The sequence below is a fragment of the Micropterus salmoides genome, unplaced genomic scaffold (genome assembly GCF_014851395.1).
Source record: "Micropterus salmoides isolate LMB-PRFRI ecotype aquatic unplaced genomic scaffold, ASM1485139v1 Ms_hic_scaffold_5, whole genome shotgun sequence".
Taxonomy (NCBI): domain Eukaryota; kingdom Metazoa; phylum Chordata; class Actinopteri; order Centrarchiformes; family Centrarchidae; genus Micropterus; species Micropterus salmoides.
The window spans coordinates 29,638,104-29,654,149 of record NW_024044237.1 but is presented as its reverse complement, the minus strand read 5'-3'; the positions used below and the strand labels follow the sequence as shown (position 1 = coordinate 29,654,149).

Here is a 16,046-nt window from a genome sequence, read left to right as displayed (position 1 = left end):
CTGACTGTTGTTTACCACACTCTGCTCTCTCCCACAGGACTCTGAGCTGCTGTAATGGAAAGTATCAGATGTGTACCAGACGACCATTCTTAGTTTAGGAAGAGAAGAAAAAGCTGCGGCCAGAAATAGGAAATGTGGTATAGCTTGTTGAAAAAGAGATGCATGTCCAAGCGTGAATGTGCTTCAAAATACTGGGGCATATTCCTTAAGTGGTTGAGCATTTAGATTCAGCATGAGCAGCAGAGATGTCAGAAGGCAGCTCAGTGGCTTTACAAAGAGAGCAGGTTGTTACACATTTATGGAGGGCAGTTTCCATCATAGTGCTTTGTGTTTTTCCGAGGCTTTGATCCATCTGCAGTCACAATCTGATCATGTCCAACCATGTCCAAGTATGTGTGTTATCCTTTTATGCAGTGTTCCCCTCATTATGCATGCATTGAAGGATGATGCCCTTCAAATTATGCACACTGGAGTCACATATGTCAGGACCTTGGTGTTGCCTACACGCTCTGACTAAAGGTTAACGTTTACCTGTGCAGGCCGTGTTTTCTGCCTGCTTTGTTTTTAATGAGACAATTCAGATTAATTTTCTTTGCATCTAAAGCTGTTCTACACACTGACATTTCTTGTTTATTTGATATTATTACAGAACTTCTTACAAGCTTTTAGATTTGCCATGTGCCTTATGGTCCTGAAGGACTTGCTACAGTGAATGTTGAATTGAGGATTTGCAGTGCTAATGCAAATAGTTATATCATCCTATTTATTTCTTTTTTTTTTTACATAATCTATGTGATTGCCTGTTGTCAGTGCTGCAGTTGTCAAGTGTAAATCACAGATTTGTTGGAATTTCCCAGGTAAACAAGTGGTGGTGATGTAGTAGTGGATAAGACACATGCCTTTGGTGTGAGAGACCTGGGTTAGAATCCACTGTTAGACACAAATGTGTCCCTGAGCAAGACACTTAACCCCTACCTGCTCCAGAGGCGTGCGACGTCTGACGTATATATCAATTGTAAGTCGCTTTGGATAAAAGCGTCAGCTAAATGAATAAATGTAATGTAAAACTTGTTTTAAACATAACATTTATCACCTTAACATCACTGAATCTATTTAGTGTTGTGAAACTGCTCATCTTTTCAATCTGTGAAGCTAATGTTAGCTCAAGCAGCTACAGTGTAGAGCTGTCAACAGTAGCATTAAAATACTTAATTTAATATTATTCAGGTATGTGAAGTATGCCACTATAATAAATAACTGGGAGAACCTCATCTAGGAACAAGATAACACTTGATACATTCTTGTAAGCCTGTAATTTACAAAAAATTACTATTTTAACATGTCTGTGCTCATGGTAGGTGTAAACAACAATCAATTTCACGATGAACATGGTGCATGTTGTATTTCTGTCCATGCTCTGAAAACGTAGTAGGTCATCAATAAATGAATGGCTGTGCACAATCTCTCATTTGTCTCTGATGTCAGTTGATGACCGGACTGTTGGATGTGCATACTGATAACAAATGACTGCGCCCTTCGCTGACCCTGCTGGTGGCAGAGGATGCCTGGCTGTGCAACTCGAATTCACTAAATAATCATTATGCCAGAGCACCGCAGGGATTTAATAAACTAGCAAATTGACTGGCTCCAATCAGGTCACAGTGTACACACTTGTATCTCGTCTAAATCCTCTGTGACGGCTAGAGGATAATGCAGGACTGTGTGTGTGGGGAAATGTTAGGGATGTGAATGAGGCTTAAGACTATAAGTCAGTTTGTTTACCCTATCGTCCAACTGCTAAAACGTAGCTCAGATATTCATGAACACATTTTAATTGAAAGCCACTTATCTCTCAGTAGTGAAATTTTAGGATTTAAAATTGGGATTTGATTTCTCAGTGATGCACAGGACGCTTTGAAATTATACGTTTTTTTTCATGGTCTGTAAACACGTGTGATTATATAAACTTTTACTCGGAAAAACAAAACTCTAGGATTAAACTACAAATAGACTGTGCAAAAGTAACAAGTGTTTAATGTTTGCAATTAGATTTTTTTTAAGGCAGCCAGTGATACTAACTTCAGTGTGTCATGTATCTGCATAAGAAGCAAAGCCATTTCTCTAATGCATCGCTTTAAGCATTTGCTTAGGCGTATCTGTGAAGACTGAGTGTTTATTTGGCTTTTCATGTGAGTTTATATATCAGGAGACCATTCTGCTTCAGAACCAAATACATCATAGATTGTAATTAATGCAGTGAATCACCACTCTGTAGTCAATATTTATTGGTCAGTAGTAAAACAAAGTATGTACAATGTGAAAGTAAAGTTTGTGGATGCCAGTCTGTATGCTCCTAAGTTATATTTCTTTTTTTCCACGAGTTTTACTGTTTAGCTGGGCACTCTCATCTAGAGTAAATGTGGCGCAACCCCGTGTTCAATGAGTTATGATCATGTGTTATGGAGGAATGATCTCTGGCAACATTTAGTTCCCATTTGTGTATTGTGACACTCTTTGGCAGTGAAGGAGTATGATGTGGTTATTAATATTTAACAAACACAACAATCATTCCCCAATAATGTGATTTGAGTTGTCTAAACATAACCAGTAAAAGGATAAGTCATAGTCTAGCCATAGATTCTAGTACTGGATATAGGAAGAAAAGGTTTGTGGAAGCTGAGGAATAGTTAAGATTAGGGTTGAACAACTAAATATCAAATTTAAAGCTGTATTAATCCAAATTGACAAAACTTTTGCTGATAAGTAGCAGCCAGTGCTGATAAATGCTAGTTAGTTGCCTAATTATACATTGAGCATAAACAGAGAAACATTATTATAATATGTGGACTCCTGTTTCTGGCCTCTCTGATGAATGTAAGCTTGGAAAAAAAAATATCTATAAATGTATATTTAAATGATTAAATATATTGCCAATTAGCAGGTAGCATACAGTGTGCTTATCAGAGCTTTTTTGGCTGGACACAGGTTAAACTCTAAAGGTAAAAAAAAGCTTTCTAAAGCTGCACAGTTGGTTGATGAGTTCATACAACCAGAAACTCCTTTCACATTACACACAGTTATTTGATTTATGTTAATAATATCAGAACTGTTGGTTAGTGCAAATGTAAGGTAACATATTGAACACCTGAAGAGCTGAAAGATGTTTTTGTCTTTCTGTTTTTCTTTTTTCTCACACAAATTATCTTGTGCACAGTAAACATTAAATTGAAAGAAAATACAAACTTTTTGCACTTTGGAGTCTCCAGAGTAAGGCTTTGAGCATTGTTAACCTCTTAACATTCCAACAGCCTGCCCAACCAATGCAAACCATTTCAAGAAACAATCACCTCAGCGGGTACACAGCGCCTCTTTCAGACCAACCAATACAATCAAAATTGACGCGACTCACTTATGAAGCCTCATTGTAATCCACCGATCTATTATATTCCAACAAACATTGTCTTGTTACGTTGTCAAAGGTCCAGACGATTCAATCCGGTTAAAACATTTATTCCAAAACACAATTATTCCATCAATTAATCCCCAGGGACTGCTGCTGCATTGTTTCATATTTGCCGGCAGACGTGGCTTGCATGTCATTCTAACCGTAATAACTCCAATTTGGATGTAAACAAGACACCAAATTCGACCCAGTAGGAGCTCACATGTCCCTTTCACAGCCTACAACAGCCAACGAGAGCCCGTGCTGTAAGGAAGGGCCAGCCCTTATTATTCCGGGAGCCAATTGCAACTTATTGTGCCGATAACTGGCATTTTGTATACACAATAAAATTCATGATCTACCAGCAAAAAAACACATCTGTGTCGAGCTACCGGCTACTCGGGAGTGATACAGCAGCCGCTTGCTGCCAAGGGGCGGTGCTGTTTTGGAAAAAAATACGCTAAGACATACTGTCAGAAAAAACCTGTGTAAAATAGTAATTTCTCATGGTATTGGTATAAAATTTAAACTTGGACTAGGTTAGGCTTTGTGCTGTGGCCATACAGTGTTTTCCAGCTAACAAATCCCAGCTATAGTTGTCTGCATGCATTTGTTAACAAGCATTTTCAAGCAGAAATGACAAATATATTAGTTTTATTGTGTTTAAACTTATGTCAATCAATTCCAGTCGCACTTACAGTCATTCTTTTGGGTTACACACTCCAGAGTGTTATCTTTCAGAGAAGCCCAAAACCATGCATTTACTCCAAATGGTTCAAGAACTACATTCAATTTACTTTGAAAATACCTTGAATAGGCGTTTAAAATGAATTTTACAGGAATGGTAAGAGGCTAAATATAATTTTGCAAAAGATGAAAACTTCATTCATAGTGGGATGTATATTGGCTGATGTTTGGGATTTAAGCCAAGCCACAATAGTCATTGCCAGTCATAAGACAGCATGATCTAATTTTCACTGTCAAAGTGTCTTTTTCTAGGTTTGCCTCCTCTGTGTAATCCTTTCAGAATGATAAAACATATGCCACTTACTTAATATGCACTTTTTTTGTTTTTTCATAAAAACATTTTTTATGAGATCGTTTTAGTATTTTGTTTGCTGTGATGCTGCTTCTGTTATGTATCATGTGGCAACCTCTGGGGCTGAAACATGAAGCTAATGACAAAAACTCCAGTTCATTGAATGGCCACTTAAGGCTGGCTCCAAAAGTGAGTCAGTCTCCACTAGGGATGGGTATCACTATTCGATACCTTTATGGTGTAGACCGAAACAGCCCAGTATCGAGTAGAATTCACTAATTGTATGGTTTTGCTTGCAGCCAAACATGCAAGCAACACACCGAAAGAAATAGAAGAGCATGCCTTTATTTCCCTTATGTGCCTGCAACATTCACTGTATAAAAAAAGGCATGCGAAGAGTCTGTGCACAGCCCCTCACTTTCGGCTGTTGTCTCAGGCATGTTTGTCACTGTTGCAAGTTGCATGCTTGACTTTCCGTTGGTTTCATCTTCTGGTATCATTTAACACTTCTTTGTCACCTGTCACTGATCGATCACTGCGTTCCATCACATCAATTAAACGCTTGTGGCGCACCAGCAATCGGCTGATTTTACTCACGGAGCCTTTGTCTGCAGCTGCGGCTGCTTCAGGTGCAGTTGGTTTGATCGGCTGGATGTGCAGCGTCCTCCCTCCTCTGTGAGTCTTTAGTGTAGTTTAGTGACTTGTTTAAACAGACTGCTTCTCGTTTTATACTTGTGACTGTCGTTTTTGGAGGAGGTTTGCTACTCACCAATAAAGGAAAAAGCACTTGCGGAGATCTTTGAATTCAGTTTTTTTGATCGAAAGTTAACAAAATAATTTTCCGTTGTTTACTTTCAACACACATATCAAAAAATACCTTAAATTTGTTTGCCACAGCTCATTTGTTCACTAAAATATTTCACTCCTCCTCCCCTATTCAAATATTGAAAAATTTGCAAGCTGTAATGTGAGGATGACCAAATTAGGACGAGGAGTCATCTGATACAATTTCCCAATACTTTTATGTAGCAGTTATTTGAAACAAGAAAAATAAAATAGATCACCTTGCTTGTCCATAACAACAATAAAAATAATAGGCTACTAATCAACTACTATGGCTTCAACAGGTGACATTTTATGCAAGGTATCGAATGAAGTACTCTATTGGTATCGGTATGACTTTAAGGGTACTGGTTTTGGTAATGGTATCGTAAAACTTTAAGCAATACCCAACCTCAATCACCATAGATTCCCATGTTAAAAAACCCAACTTTACAGCAGAAATAAACATATAAACAGCCTGGTACAAAAATATGTTTTTGATCTTTGTAGCCAATTTCCCCATTCATGACAACTGTGCAGGGTGAATTTTTATTTAACTCATCCGTTTAAATTATATTAAGGCTTAAGGCTTAAAGGACATATGACTTTGAACTTTTCACAAATAGAATAGGCAGTTGACAAACCTATAATCCGTTTCTGTGTAGTAATTGCTGGCAGTTCCTTATATACATAACTTGATGTAACAGTGCATCCTTGAGAGGCATTCGCTCTGATGGTCATGAAGTTTTCTCTGCTCATCATGCCCCTCCACCCCTTGAGGACTATTCCAACGGGCAATCTAAGAGTGAGCAAGCTGCTGTTAGAAAGCAGATATCCGTGTTTGATGCGGTTCATGGGTTACTGTACAGACTGATCTGTGGCTGTCAAGACTTATTAGTGTTCATACAGGTTAAAGTGGCAGACCAGAACAGAAACATGTCCTCAGAAAATCACACTGATAATTTCCTAAAGGAAAATCTTGTTCTCATAAAACCTTTTGTAAATGAATTCTCTCAATCCTGCTGCTAAAACACCTTACAAGCTGCAATGTTATTACCTTTCTTTCCTGCTACTCCACTAATCCCAGTGTCTGAAATATAGATCGGGTCAAGCATATTTTTTACCAGCCAAACTAATAAATTGCGTTTTTGTGTCACAAAATTTGACACTGCTACAGTGGACTGGTGTGCGTATACACTTCGGTGTGATACTGCGTTGCAGCAGCAGACCGATGGCAAGTGATAGTTTAGCAAGTAACTAATATGCCTGGAAACTAGGAGCGCTCAAGACAGACATAAAACTGTGTGTGTGTAGAGGACAGAAGAAGTGCACCAGTTAATTACACCAAAACATGACAATTTTGGTACAAACATTTATCTGCCAGTTAAAAGATGGAGATTTACTCGCCAAAATGGAAAATCTTCCTGCATTTGGTGTTTGGCGTGTGTTATTTTGGACCCTGGCTTAATCGAGAAATGGAGAAATTCTCTTTTTCTTACCACCTCTACACAGTGGTCAGTGTTCAGGGTCTGCTGCACCCCTGAAGCAGACTTGGAATAAGTGTCTTGCTCAAGGATGCATTTCAGATTTCTTGTAGCTTTTCTTTTCATTTCAAACCCTCAACTTCTTAGTCCTTGGATCAAATGAACTTTTAGCCCTCATCAAGAGTACTTTCTCACACAAAGTGACCTTTTAACAGGGCTCCACAATGCAACATTTCACTCGCATATGCCCCTAAAAATAGATGCATGTGAACTGGGGGGAAAAAAAAGTTCACAATATGACACAAGTACCACCATTAAACATACAACAACAATTGTGCCATAAGCAGAAAACAGCAGCAGTAGCAGATGGACATGAGGTAGGTTACAGCCTACAAAAACGCATTTAATAATGCAGTCATTTTGCATTCAGTGCCTGTATGGCATGGGGAATAAAAGATGTCTTATACATGTTCCAGCTCGCCCTCGGGACCCTGAATCAGTGGCCAGACGGGAGCAACTCGAACTCTTGAGTTTAGTGGGTGTGAGGCATCTTCAAATATCTGTCTGGCCTCCCTGAGTACCGTCAGATATATTACTGAGCTGCTTTTGTGGCTTGCCAATCACCTTCCCTGCAATATTAACAATTTTGGAAAGCTTGTTTTTGTCTTTCACATTCAGGTCGCCATACCAAGCTGTTATATTAAACTGTAAGATGCTTTCTACCGGGCCCCTGTATGCCATCTCGAGTATGTATTGACTAACCCTAAAGCTCCTCAGCTTTATAATTAAAAACAGTCACTGATTGGCTGTCTTAAAAATACTGAGTTTTCATTAAAACTTAAAGTGTGATCAGTCATTGTGCCTAAGTACTTAAATATTCCACTACTTCCACAGGCTGGTTGTTAAGTACAACAGTGGTGATGTTACTGGCCCCTCTCGTACACTTGTTGTCAGAAGTTTAAAAAAGTACACTCACTTCACCACTAACTTGAAAACCTTAATATGGCAAAGCCTACGTGGGAATACACAGTAAGAGGTGGAAAAGATATGTTGAGGGTTTACTGCCCGGAATGGGATTTAAGCTGAACTGAGACAGCCTTAGATCTTCCTATCAGGCTACATAATACTTACACATACCACATAGACATATAGACATATTGAACATATTTCTCTCTGCTAGTTAATTTAAAGTTATTTGATGAAGTTAAGCACTGACTTAACCGGTATAGGGTCGATCAATTTTCGTGCAAAATGTAAATGAGAAATCCATGTCTGATCCTAGTATTTTGTCACCTTATCCATGCCAGCCACCTCCGTGAAGCTAGGAGGCTCATCTAGACTCTCAAACCAACCATTTTTATCCTTACCATACGCACATCAAACACCAAACATCTAAATGAGCTTATATCACAACATAAATCACTCTGTGAACACTGTACACCTCCAGTTATTGCCTTCTAGATATCTCTCATCTCATCCTACACCGCAGTCCGACCACTCTAAAGAAAGCTCAGCTCCAGCTCTGATCAGTTGTGTAACTCATATCACTCAAATCACCAAACTCAGAGTTATTAGCCGGATAACAATAACAACAAACGCACCGTTACCCATATACAGTTACAAACGCTGACTTACGTTTGCTGTTCTCGCTGTTATCTGTTCAAGAATAGCTCACTTGTTGACAAAAATAATTCTGGCTGCCATTTTGGATATTGTGCAATCCATCTAAGCTCTCTGAGTTTCGGTTCGCCTAAAACTGCAGGAGAGGAAAAGCGTTGCTGTGGAACAGACTGTCTTTATCGTTGTCTGCCGGCCGACTCGTTGTAGTTACACAGACATCCAATATACCAAACGATTTGTCTTCTCAAGACGAAGAGATAAAGCCCACTTACCCTGTAGGATGTTCTGAAGTTGTGGGCCTGTAAAGCATGAGAGTTCATTCGGTCATAGGCATGTTAATGAATATTTACTATTTCAACGTTTTGGAAGCTTTGTTATTTGGAACATGGTTGTATGGACAGAAATAGTGTTTTGAAGAAAACTCCCAATACCAGTGAACATATAAACCGTAAATATGGCCAAAACAGGGACATTCACCTGGTATATTTTTGAAACATTGTGTAATAACTGTTGTATATTAGTTTCTTTTCATCAAATTTACAGTTACATTTGTATTCCAGGGGTATTAGAAGATATTCTGTTACTAAAATATAGTAAAATATTGATCTCCGTTTACTCTTTGATAGCAAAATAAATAGCTTTATTGATTCATATTCCTACGCCTCTGACCTATCAAAGGAGACCAGAATTATACATCTAGGCCTAATAGTTGAGAAGTTATTTCTGATTCATTTTGGGTAACAATTTAGGCATTTGTCCTGGAAATAGGGGCAAATAGCTGGTAGTTACCAACAGGTTAAGATGCACTTACATTTATATGAGAGATTTGCAGACTTGCCTCTCTGCCTGCAAATATCAAATTACAAAACAGAAGATGTTTTCGTTTTCATGGCATTTTCAATAATATTTGGGTTGACTTTTTTAATCACTCCCACTGTTACTGCTTTGTAGTGAACTTGACTCGCATAATTTATGGATTTGACTGTCACTTTGTGAGTTGAGAAAAACACTACCCAGTATTGACAGGGATTGTCTGAGTGTTGAGGGGACTGAAACAGCCTAAATAAGATTCATCCTGTAATAAGAGTGTAATCACAGCTTTCCATCTGTTCAGATCCACGTACAGATCTCTGGTTGGGGTCAGAAAAAAATGTAACTCGTTTTTTCTTCTGTTTTTTTCTGTGTTTTCTGCAGGTTTTATGGGACACAATGGCTATCCAGGTCCATGTGAACACAAGTACTGTGGCTTGGGGCGTCACTGTGTAGTTAACCATGAGACAGGCCAAGGGGAGTGTAAGTGCTTGGATCACTGTAAACCGCATTATAAACCTGTGTGCGGTTCAGATGGGAAGCTGTACCAGAACCATTGTGAACTCCACCGGGCCTCTTGTCTCAGAGGACACAGGATTACCATCATGCACAGTGAAGAGTGCTTCTATAAAGGTAAGAGCTCATGTGACCTTTAACTAATGTAGGATGTGGATGGTCCAGTGGATACTGTATGCATTGCACTGTACCCTTTGCAATGTATGTGTGGTCCTGTTGACCCACAACCTGTGGGATTTAATTTACTCAGGTTAACTTCCTACAATGACAGGTGCTAAAATAAAAGGATATGAGGTCATGTGCTCTCATCCAAACAGCGGATATGCAGTTTTGCTATAGGTACCACTGTGGGACACAAATGCTTAGGCCTGAGCAGTGTTATTGCCATGCCTGACCCACTGAGCCACACAGGACTGCATCTAGGTTACTTATGACCTAAAGGAATAGGGAAATGAAAGTGAATTAAGAAGACTTTTTCAACATATAGTAGAAGATTAATAACTGAAGCATCTATGAGTGAGAGACTTTAGCAGGTTAGGAAATTACCATCAGCCGAATGTTTGCTGATAAGCTAGTTTACTCCATCAGCCTCTTTGGCAGTTAAGCAACCATCATTAGGAAGTGCCCTTCTAATCTTTTGCTATTTGGTTGGTAAAATAGTGAAAACCTCCATTTGGGCATACAGACAGAGCACGTTCCTACCCTTTATTTAAATGGCTTATTGAACATATTTTCAAATATACAGCAACACTGGAATGAAAATAAATAATCTCATCCACCCAAAGTGAACAAAAAAAACGATCACAATGTTGTATATTGTGGATTTTGCTCATTTTGCAGAAATTACACCCAAAATCTGAATGCAATTTACTTTGGGGACTGTGGACTTGAAGAAATAGTTTTCCATTATGTGTAAAAGACTTTCATATCTGTCCGTTAAATATGAAGCTACACACAAAGACAACAGGGGGAAAGAGCTAGCCTGGCTAATCTAAGAAGATAACAAATCCACCCCTGTAAAGCTCACTAATTAATCAGTTGCCAAGCAACCAGCAGAGAGTCCAGGAAGTTGCTGCTAGTTTGGCACATAACCCCCTGAGAACCAGCGAATTGTTATTTTTACTTTTATGTCTTTGTACAGATTGAACAAACAAGATTTAATGTTTGTTCAACTAATTTACAAAACATGTTAATTAGTAAGATTTTAGAGGTGTTGGTAGGTGGATTTTGTTCTCTTTGGACTGAGAAAATGGTATCACCCTTCTCATCATTGTTAGAAACCAAATGTCGAACTATTCTTTTAAAGGAGACCTATTCTGCTTTTCCACATTTGATGACTTATCTACACTGTTGGATGTTCATGTTAAACATGGGCAAAGCTTCAAATAATGAGGTTGAGCAGCATCCTAATTAGGGCGGTATCTGTAATCTTCTTCACAAAGCTATTACCATTCTGAAGTTGATGCATTATGTATCTCAAATCTATATACTTAATGTCAAAATACAAGCACATGCAGTACATCAAATAACACAACACATATCAGTAGAACAGAATGTTGCTTACACAAGAGACATTGTAAAATGGACAAGAAACAATCGCATAAAATATGGACAAACACAGTAGTGTATAATATTGCATAGTGAGTGCAACATAAACAATAAAAGACACAATCTGAAGCCAGCCATATAGCTCTTTGTAAAATGCACAGCTTGGTTTGGAGGCAGGAGCAGGTGGTAGTGGTGTAGTGTTCATATTTCCCCAGAGAAGGTTGACTGCTCTCTACTGTTGATTGTATAAACACACCAATTATTCTTGGTCCCTGGAAACAAGGCTGCTCTCCCTTCTGTAAAGCTAGACATCAGTGAAGTAAAAGCTCCTGACACACTCCACCTTTGTTCCATTCAGGTTGAAGGGGATACTTATTCAGCAGCATATTCATAATATTCATGAGCGATTGACTCAGTCTCTTGATTGATTTCGACTGGGTTTCTTGTTAACTTTAAAAAGTAACTTGATACGATACTGGGAATGGCTTTGGATCTATATACTGTTGCTCTCTGTGGTCCTCCTTACAGAGAGTTTTGGGGGTAACATCTTTCGATTGTAAAGCCAAAACAAAAACAAACAGCACATCCTTCTCACCAAGTACGCATTCTTCCACCACTGACATGTTCAATTTAGAGATGAACAAAGCCTCACTGCAGGGAGGAAAACATGAACAGGATTTTACAACAATCCCCTACACTATACAAGAGCCAAAATAACAACCATCTTAAAACGGCCGCCTCATGACTTGGCATTTATTAAGAGCAGCCTGTGCAGAAACATTGTAGGTAAGCCACTGTTAAAAATCAAAGCATCTGTTTCATCCCAATCACAGAAAAAGGCATTCAGATCGATGATACATCCCTGGTGGGTGACAGGCCTAATCAGCCTCTCTCATGTGTCCTGTCCTCTCAGACTAACCCTCTCCCACCCCCTCTACACCCAATCAGTATATTTCCGCAATGCAGAGTGGGATATTTGACCAATGTCAGACAATCAATATCAGATCAACGTGAGCCAAAAGACGGAATAAAAAAAACACTAGCCCTCTTTTTTTCTCTCAATTCATTCCTTGCTTAGTCCAAACGTTTTCTTTTTACTTTGACTGATATGTAATCAATTTCTCATTGGATGAGAGCTCCAGGGAGAGGACGCGGAAACCTGTTGTAGCGATTAGTAACCTCTGCTGAAGGCATCGTTTTCTTCTCTGCACTTACAAATATTTAAAAATAAAACCATAAATGATAAAAAAAAAAAAAATCTTGTTAAACCATGAATTATAAAAATGTTCTTTACAGTTTTAAATCTTGACACAGGAAATCAGAGGGATTGCTTGAAAATGTCACAGCTGCACAGAATTTGTTCTTTGTTGCAACTACAAAAGGCACCATGGCAATAAGAGGAAATGGATAATTGAGCAAATGTAATAGAGCTTACAGCAAAATCTAGATGTAATTATGATTCATGGGTTATTAGTGGGTAAAATGGAATGTGCCCTCAACGGCATGTTAAATGTGTCACTTGATTTTTTGTCCTTAAGGCAATGGGTTTAATGTACCTAGCAATATGGAGCTATATGCTCATTATCACAGCATAATAATGAATTTCCTTTAGTTCAATATAAGTTACCTTCACTAAGGAAGTTATGTTTTGTGTCCCAGTTGTCTCTGTCTGTTATTTACTTGGATATCTATGTTCAATTAAATTTGGTAGAAAGTCAGGCCGTGGGCCAAGAAGCAAGTGATTACTTTGTAGCCACGTCAGCGGCTGGCCTTAGGGATAGCAATTTCGGTCGGTCGGTCAGTCCAATACTGAAATATTTCAACCATTATTGGGTTGATTGTCATGAAATTTGGTATAGACATTAATGGTCCCCAGAGGACAAACCCTACTGAGTTTGGTCATCCATTATTGTCTGAAGTAGCTTCACAACTATTGGATGAATTGTTCATGTTCTGCTCGTGATGAATTGTAACTTTGGTGATCCCCTGAAATTATATCTAGTGCCATCAATTTTTATTTTACCTGCAAAATCAGTGTCATTCAGAGTTTTACATAATCATCCTTTCAAATGCAATGACGTAAGATTTGCACCATGCAGACACTAGCACAAATGGCAAGAAATCTGCAACTGTAGCTTGGTGCGTATATTTCATAAATACAGCACATCTTTGGGGTAGCATGAACACCGGAACCTGAACAACTGGCGCAAAAGCCTTAGTAAATACGGCCACAAGTTGTTGCCACAGGTACTGCATGGAATACCTGTCCTTACAGCAGCATAAGTTCTTTCTTCTCTCCAATGTATTAAAATGGTTGTAATCTATGACCATAGACTGTTAAATTCAAAAAGCCATAAATTAATGTTCAATGCCAGATGGATGACAGGCTGGCTTCACTAATGCTTTGCTGACTGCCACAAATTATACCTTCCTTATTGTTAGATATACAGAAGCTAATGACTAACCAATGGTCTAGTTGCATCATTTATCAGCAGCTTGCATTCAGTGGTCAGTCAGTACAAACCTAATTTTAATTATGGATGTGCAGGTCATCTTATTTTAGACCCATATGTGTTCAGCAGATTTTAAATCCAAACAAAGCCCACCAGTCCTCTGCCACACTATTGTTTTTTAAACATATAAATTCCTCCAGTGCAAATATTCAGAAAACAATGTGTTAGTGATATGCAGAGAGAGTTTTCTATTAGTATGTTTATACACTGCATTTGCATATTCAGATTTCTCTTGGGTATTGTATAATATTGCTAGCAATTTAGTATTTAATATACAATTTTATTATATATAAAATTATAGGGCTAAAGTAGAATATAATGTTGCAGTACCTTCGATTAGCAAAAGCTGTGAGACTGTATAATTTATATACTGTATTCAAATGTCTACATGATGTTTTAATGTGACGTCAAATCAGCAGACAAGTCCAAGGCATCTTATGATCACTGAAAAAAATGTGCTTCATTTTAATTTGATAGACATACAATTAGTCCCCTGGACAAGTTTAAATTTAGAGCTGCTGGAGATGATTGCTTTTGAACTGACCCCCATATGCAAGAAGTTGAGACACTATTGGTTCTGCTCCCAGCTGGATGGGTCTATGTTGGAAATGGACAGACCTTGTCAGACCTTCTCTGTGCCTCTTATCTGCTATGGAAGACAGGATAAAAAATGACAGACATGTGTTGACTGAAGCTTCTCATTAGCACTGGGGAGAGCATATGACCCACCATTTACCCCTCGCACTGCATGGCAACTTAGCCAGGATCGGATCTGATTGAAAATTAAGTGGTGCACAAAAGCCTGTCCAATCTGCGGAGGGAAATGTGTGCATGAAGACGAGCAATCTGTAGCAGGCAATTGCTATGAGCAGAGACAATCACGGCGAAGGTTGCGGCACATCAAGCAAGTAGTTTCAGTGCATTCAGCACATCCAATTATCTGGGAGATCATACATTTAGAAAACCTTCAGACATTTGGCTCCCAATAAACCGTCCATGCCAGATCTTCTCAATTTTTTTTTATTTACTACTTACTGTTCGGTTGCACTACATCATTTACTTTGCTATTTCATCATGATGTTGGGAAACAATGATCAAGTTTTTTACATGGGCTGTGTTTCAACATTTGAGCTGAGCAGGTGTTGCTAGATTACATCATACCTGTATAAAGTACATGTTCAGGGGGGGCTCAGCTTTTCTTAGATAAAAGTAGGGGGGGGGGGGCGCCAAGGAAAAAAGGTTGGGAACCACTGATTTAGATGACTAAATGGGTGTAATGTAAAATATGTTAAGTTAGCAGTCAGCCGATGTAGTGTCATGCTTAATACGCATGACAGGGTATGGGCAGTGCAATAATAATAGTACTGTTTTTAATCACAGTTATGCCTGCCCAGCAATATGATCCTGAATATACATTAGAATTACTGCCAAAACGTGATTAATGACTGCTATGTCAGAACCTAGAATAGCACTTACTGTAATACCTGATATCTTTAAATTGCTTTTGTTGGCAGACCAACAGTCCAAAGCCAAAGATACTTAGTTTACTACTACTTCTTGAAACTAGATAAAAGCTGCAAATGTAAACATTAACTAGAATAACAGTCTCACTTAAGTAAGCCTAGGTAAATATCCTAAACTATTAGGGATGTGAAGGGTACAGGGAGTGTAAGGTGCATGTTGTGTATGGGTGCATGTTGTAGGCTACAGATTGTGTTTATACTTACCTAGATCGGAATACAATGCGAGCTACGCTACCTGCAGATGTGGTCAGGCAGCCTGGGATCTGCTCTCTGCAAAATACAAATTAGAACAACTTTTTATCTTAGTGTATTTTTTTTTACTGCTGTACAGCAGTTACATTTTACTTTTTTGTACCAAACCAGGCACAGCAATAACGAACATCTGTAATTAGGCTGTCTATAAAAGTAGGGCTTGTTTAACTATAGTGCTTTTGTTGTTATGTGCTTCCCTGGCATCTCAGCAGAACAAACTCTTTGTGGATGACTCCCCTGGGCTGTGCCAAGAAAAACATGCTCATGAAGCATCATAGCATCTGGCCTCCAGAGAGATTCTACCTTAGTGATGTTTCCCACTGGAGAGGCACTCCAGTGAGATCAACTTGTGTACAGTAAAGGGCTTCAGAGCCTCCTGTGCATTCTTGCTTTCTTTTTAATGACTCTGTGGCACCATTAGTGCTGCAACCTCTGTACGAGACCTGGCATTGTCATCGACAGCAGTGCCAAAGAACA

The 16,046-nt window shown here is 38.7% G+C and overlaps 1 protein-coding gene across 6 annotated transcripts in view; it reads left to right on the top strand.

Moving 5' to 3' along the window:
• fstl5 (follistatin-like 5) overlaps positions 1–16,046 on the top strand; it is a 206,337-nt gene that overhangs the window by 65,992 nt on the left and 124,299 nt on the right. For all 6 annotated transcript variants that reach the window (XM_038699665.1, XM_038699666.1, XM_038699663.1 and 3 more), the window contains one exon: positions 9,602–9,850. In XM_038699665.1, the coding sequence (XP_038555593.1) occupies positions 9,602–9,850 (249 nt within the window). The remainder of the gene's footprint in view (positions 1–9,601; positions 9,851–16,046) is intronic.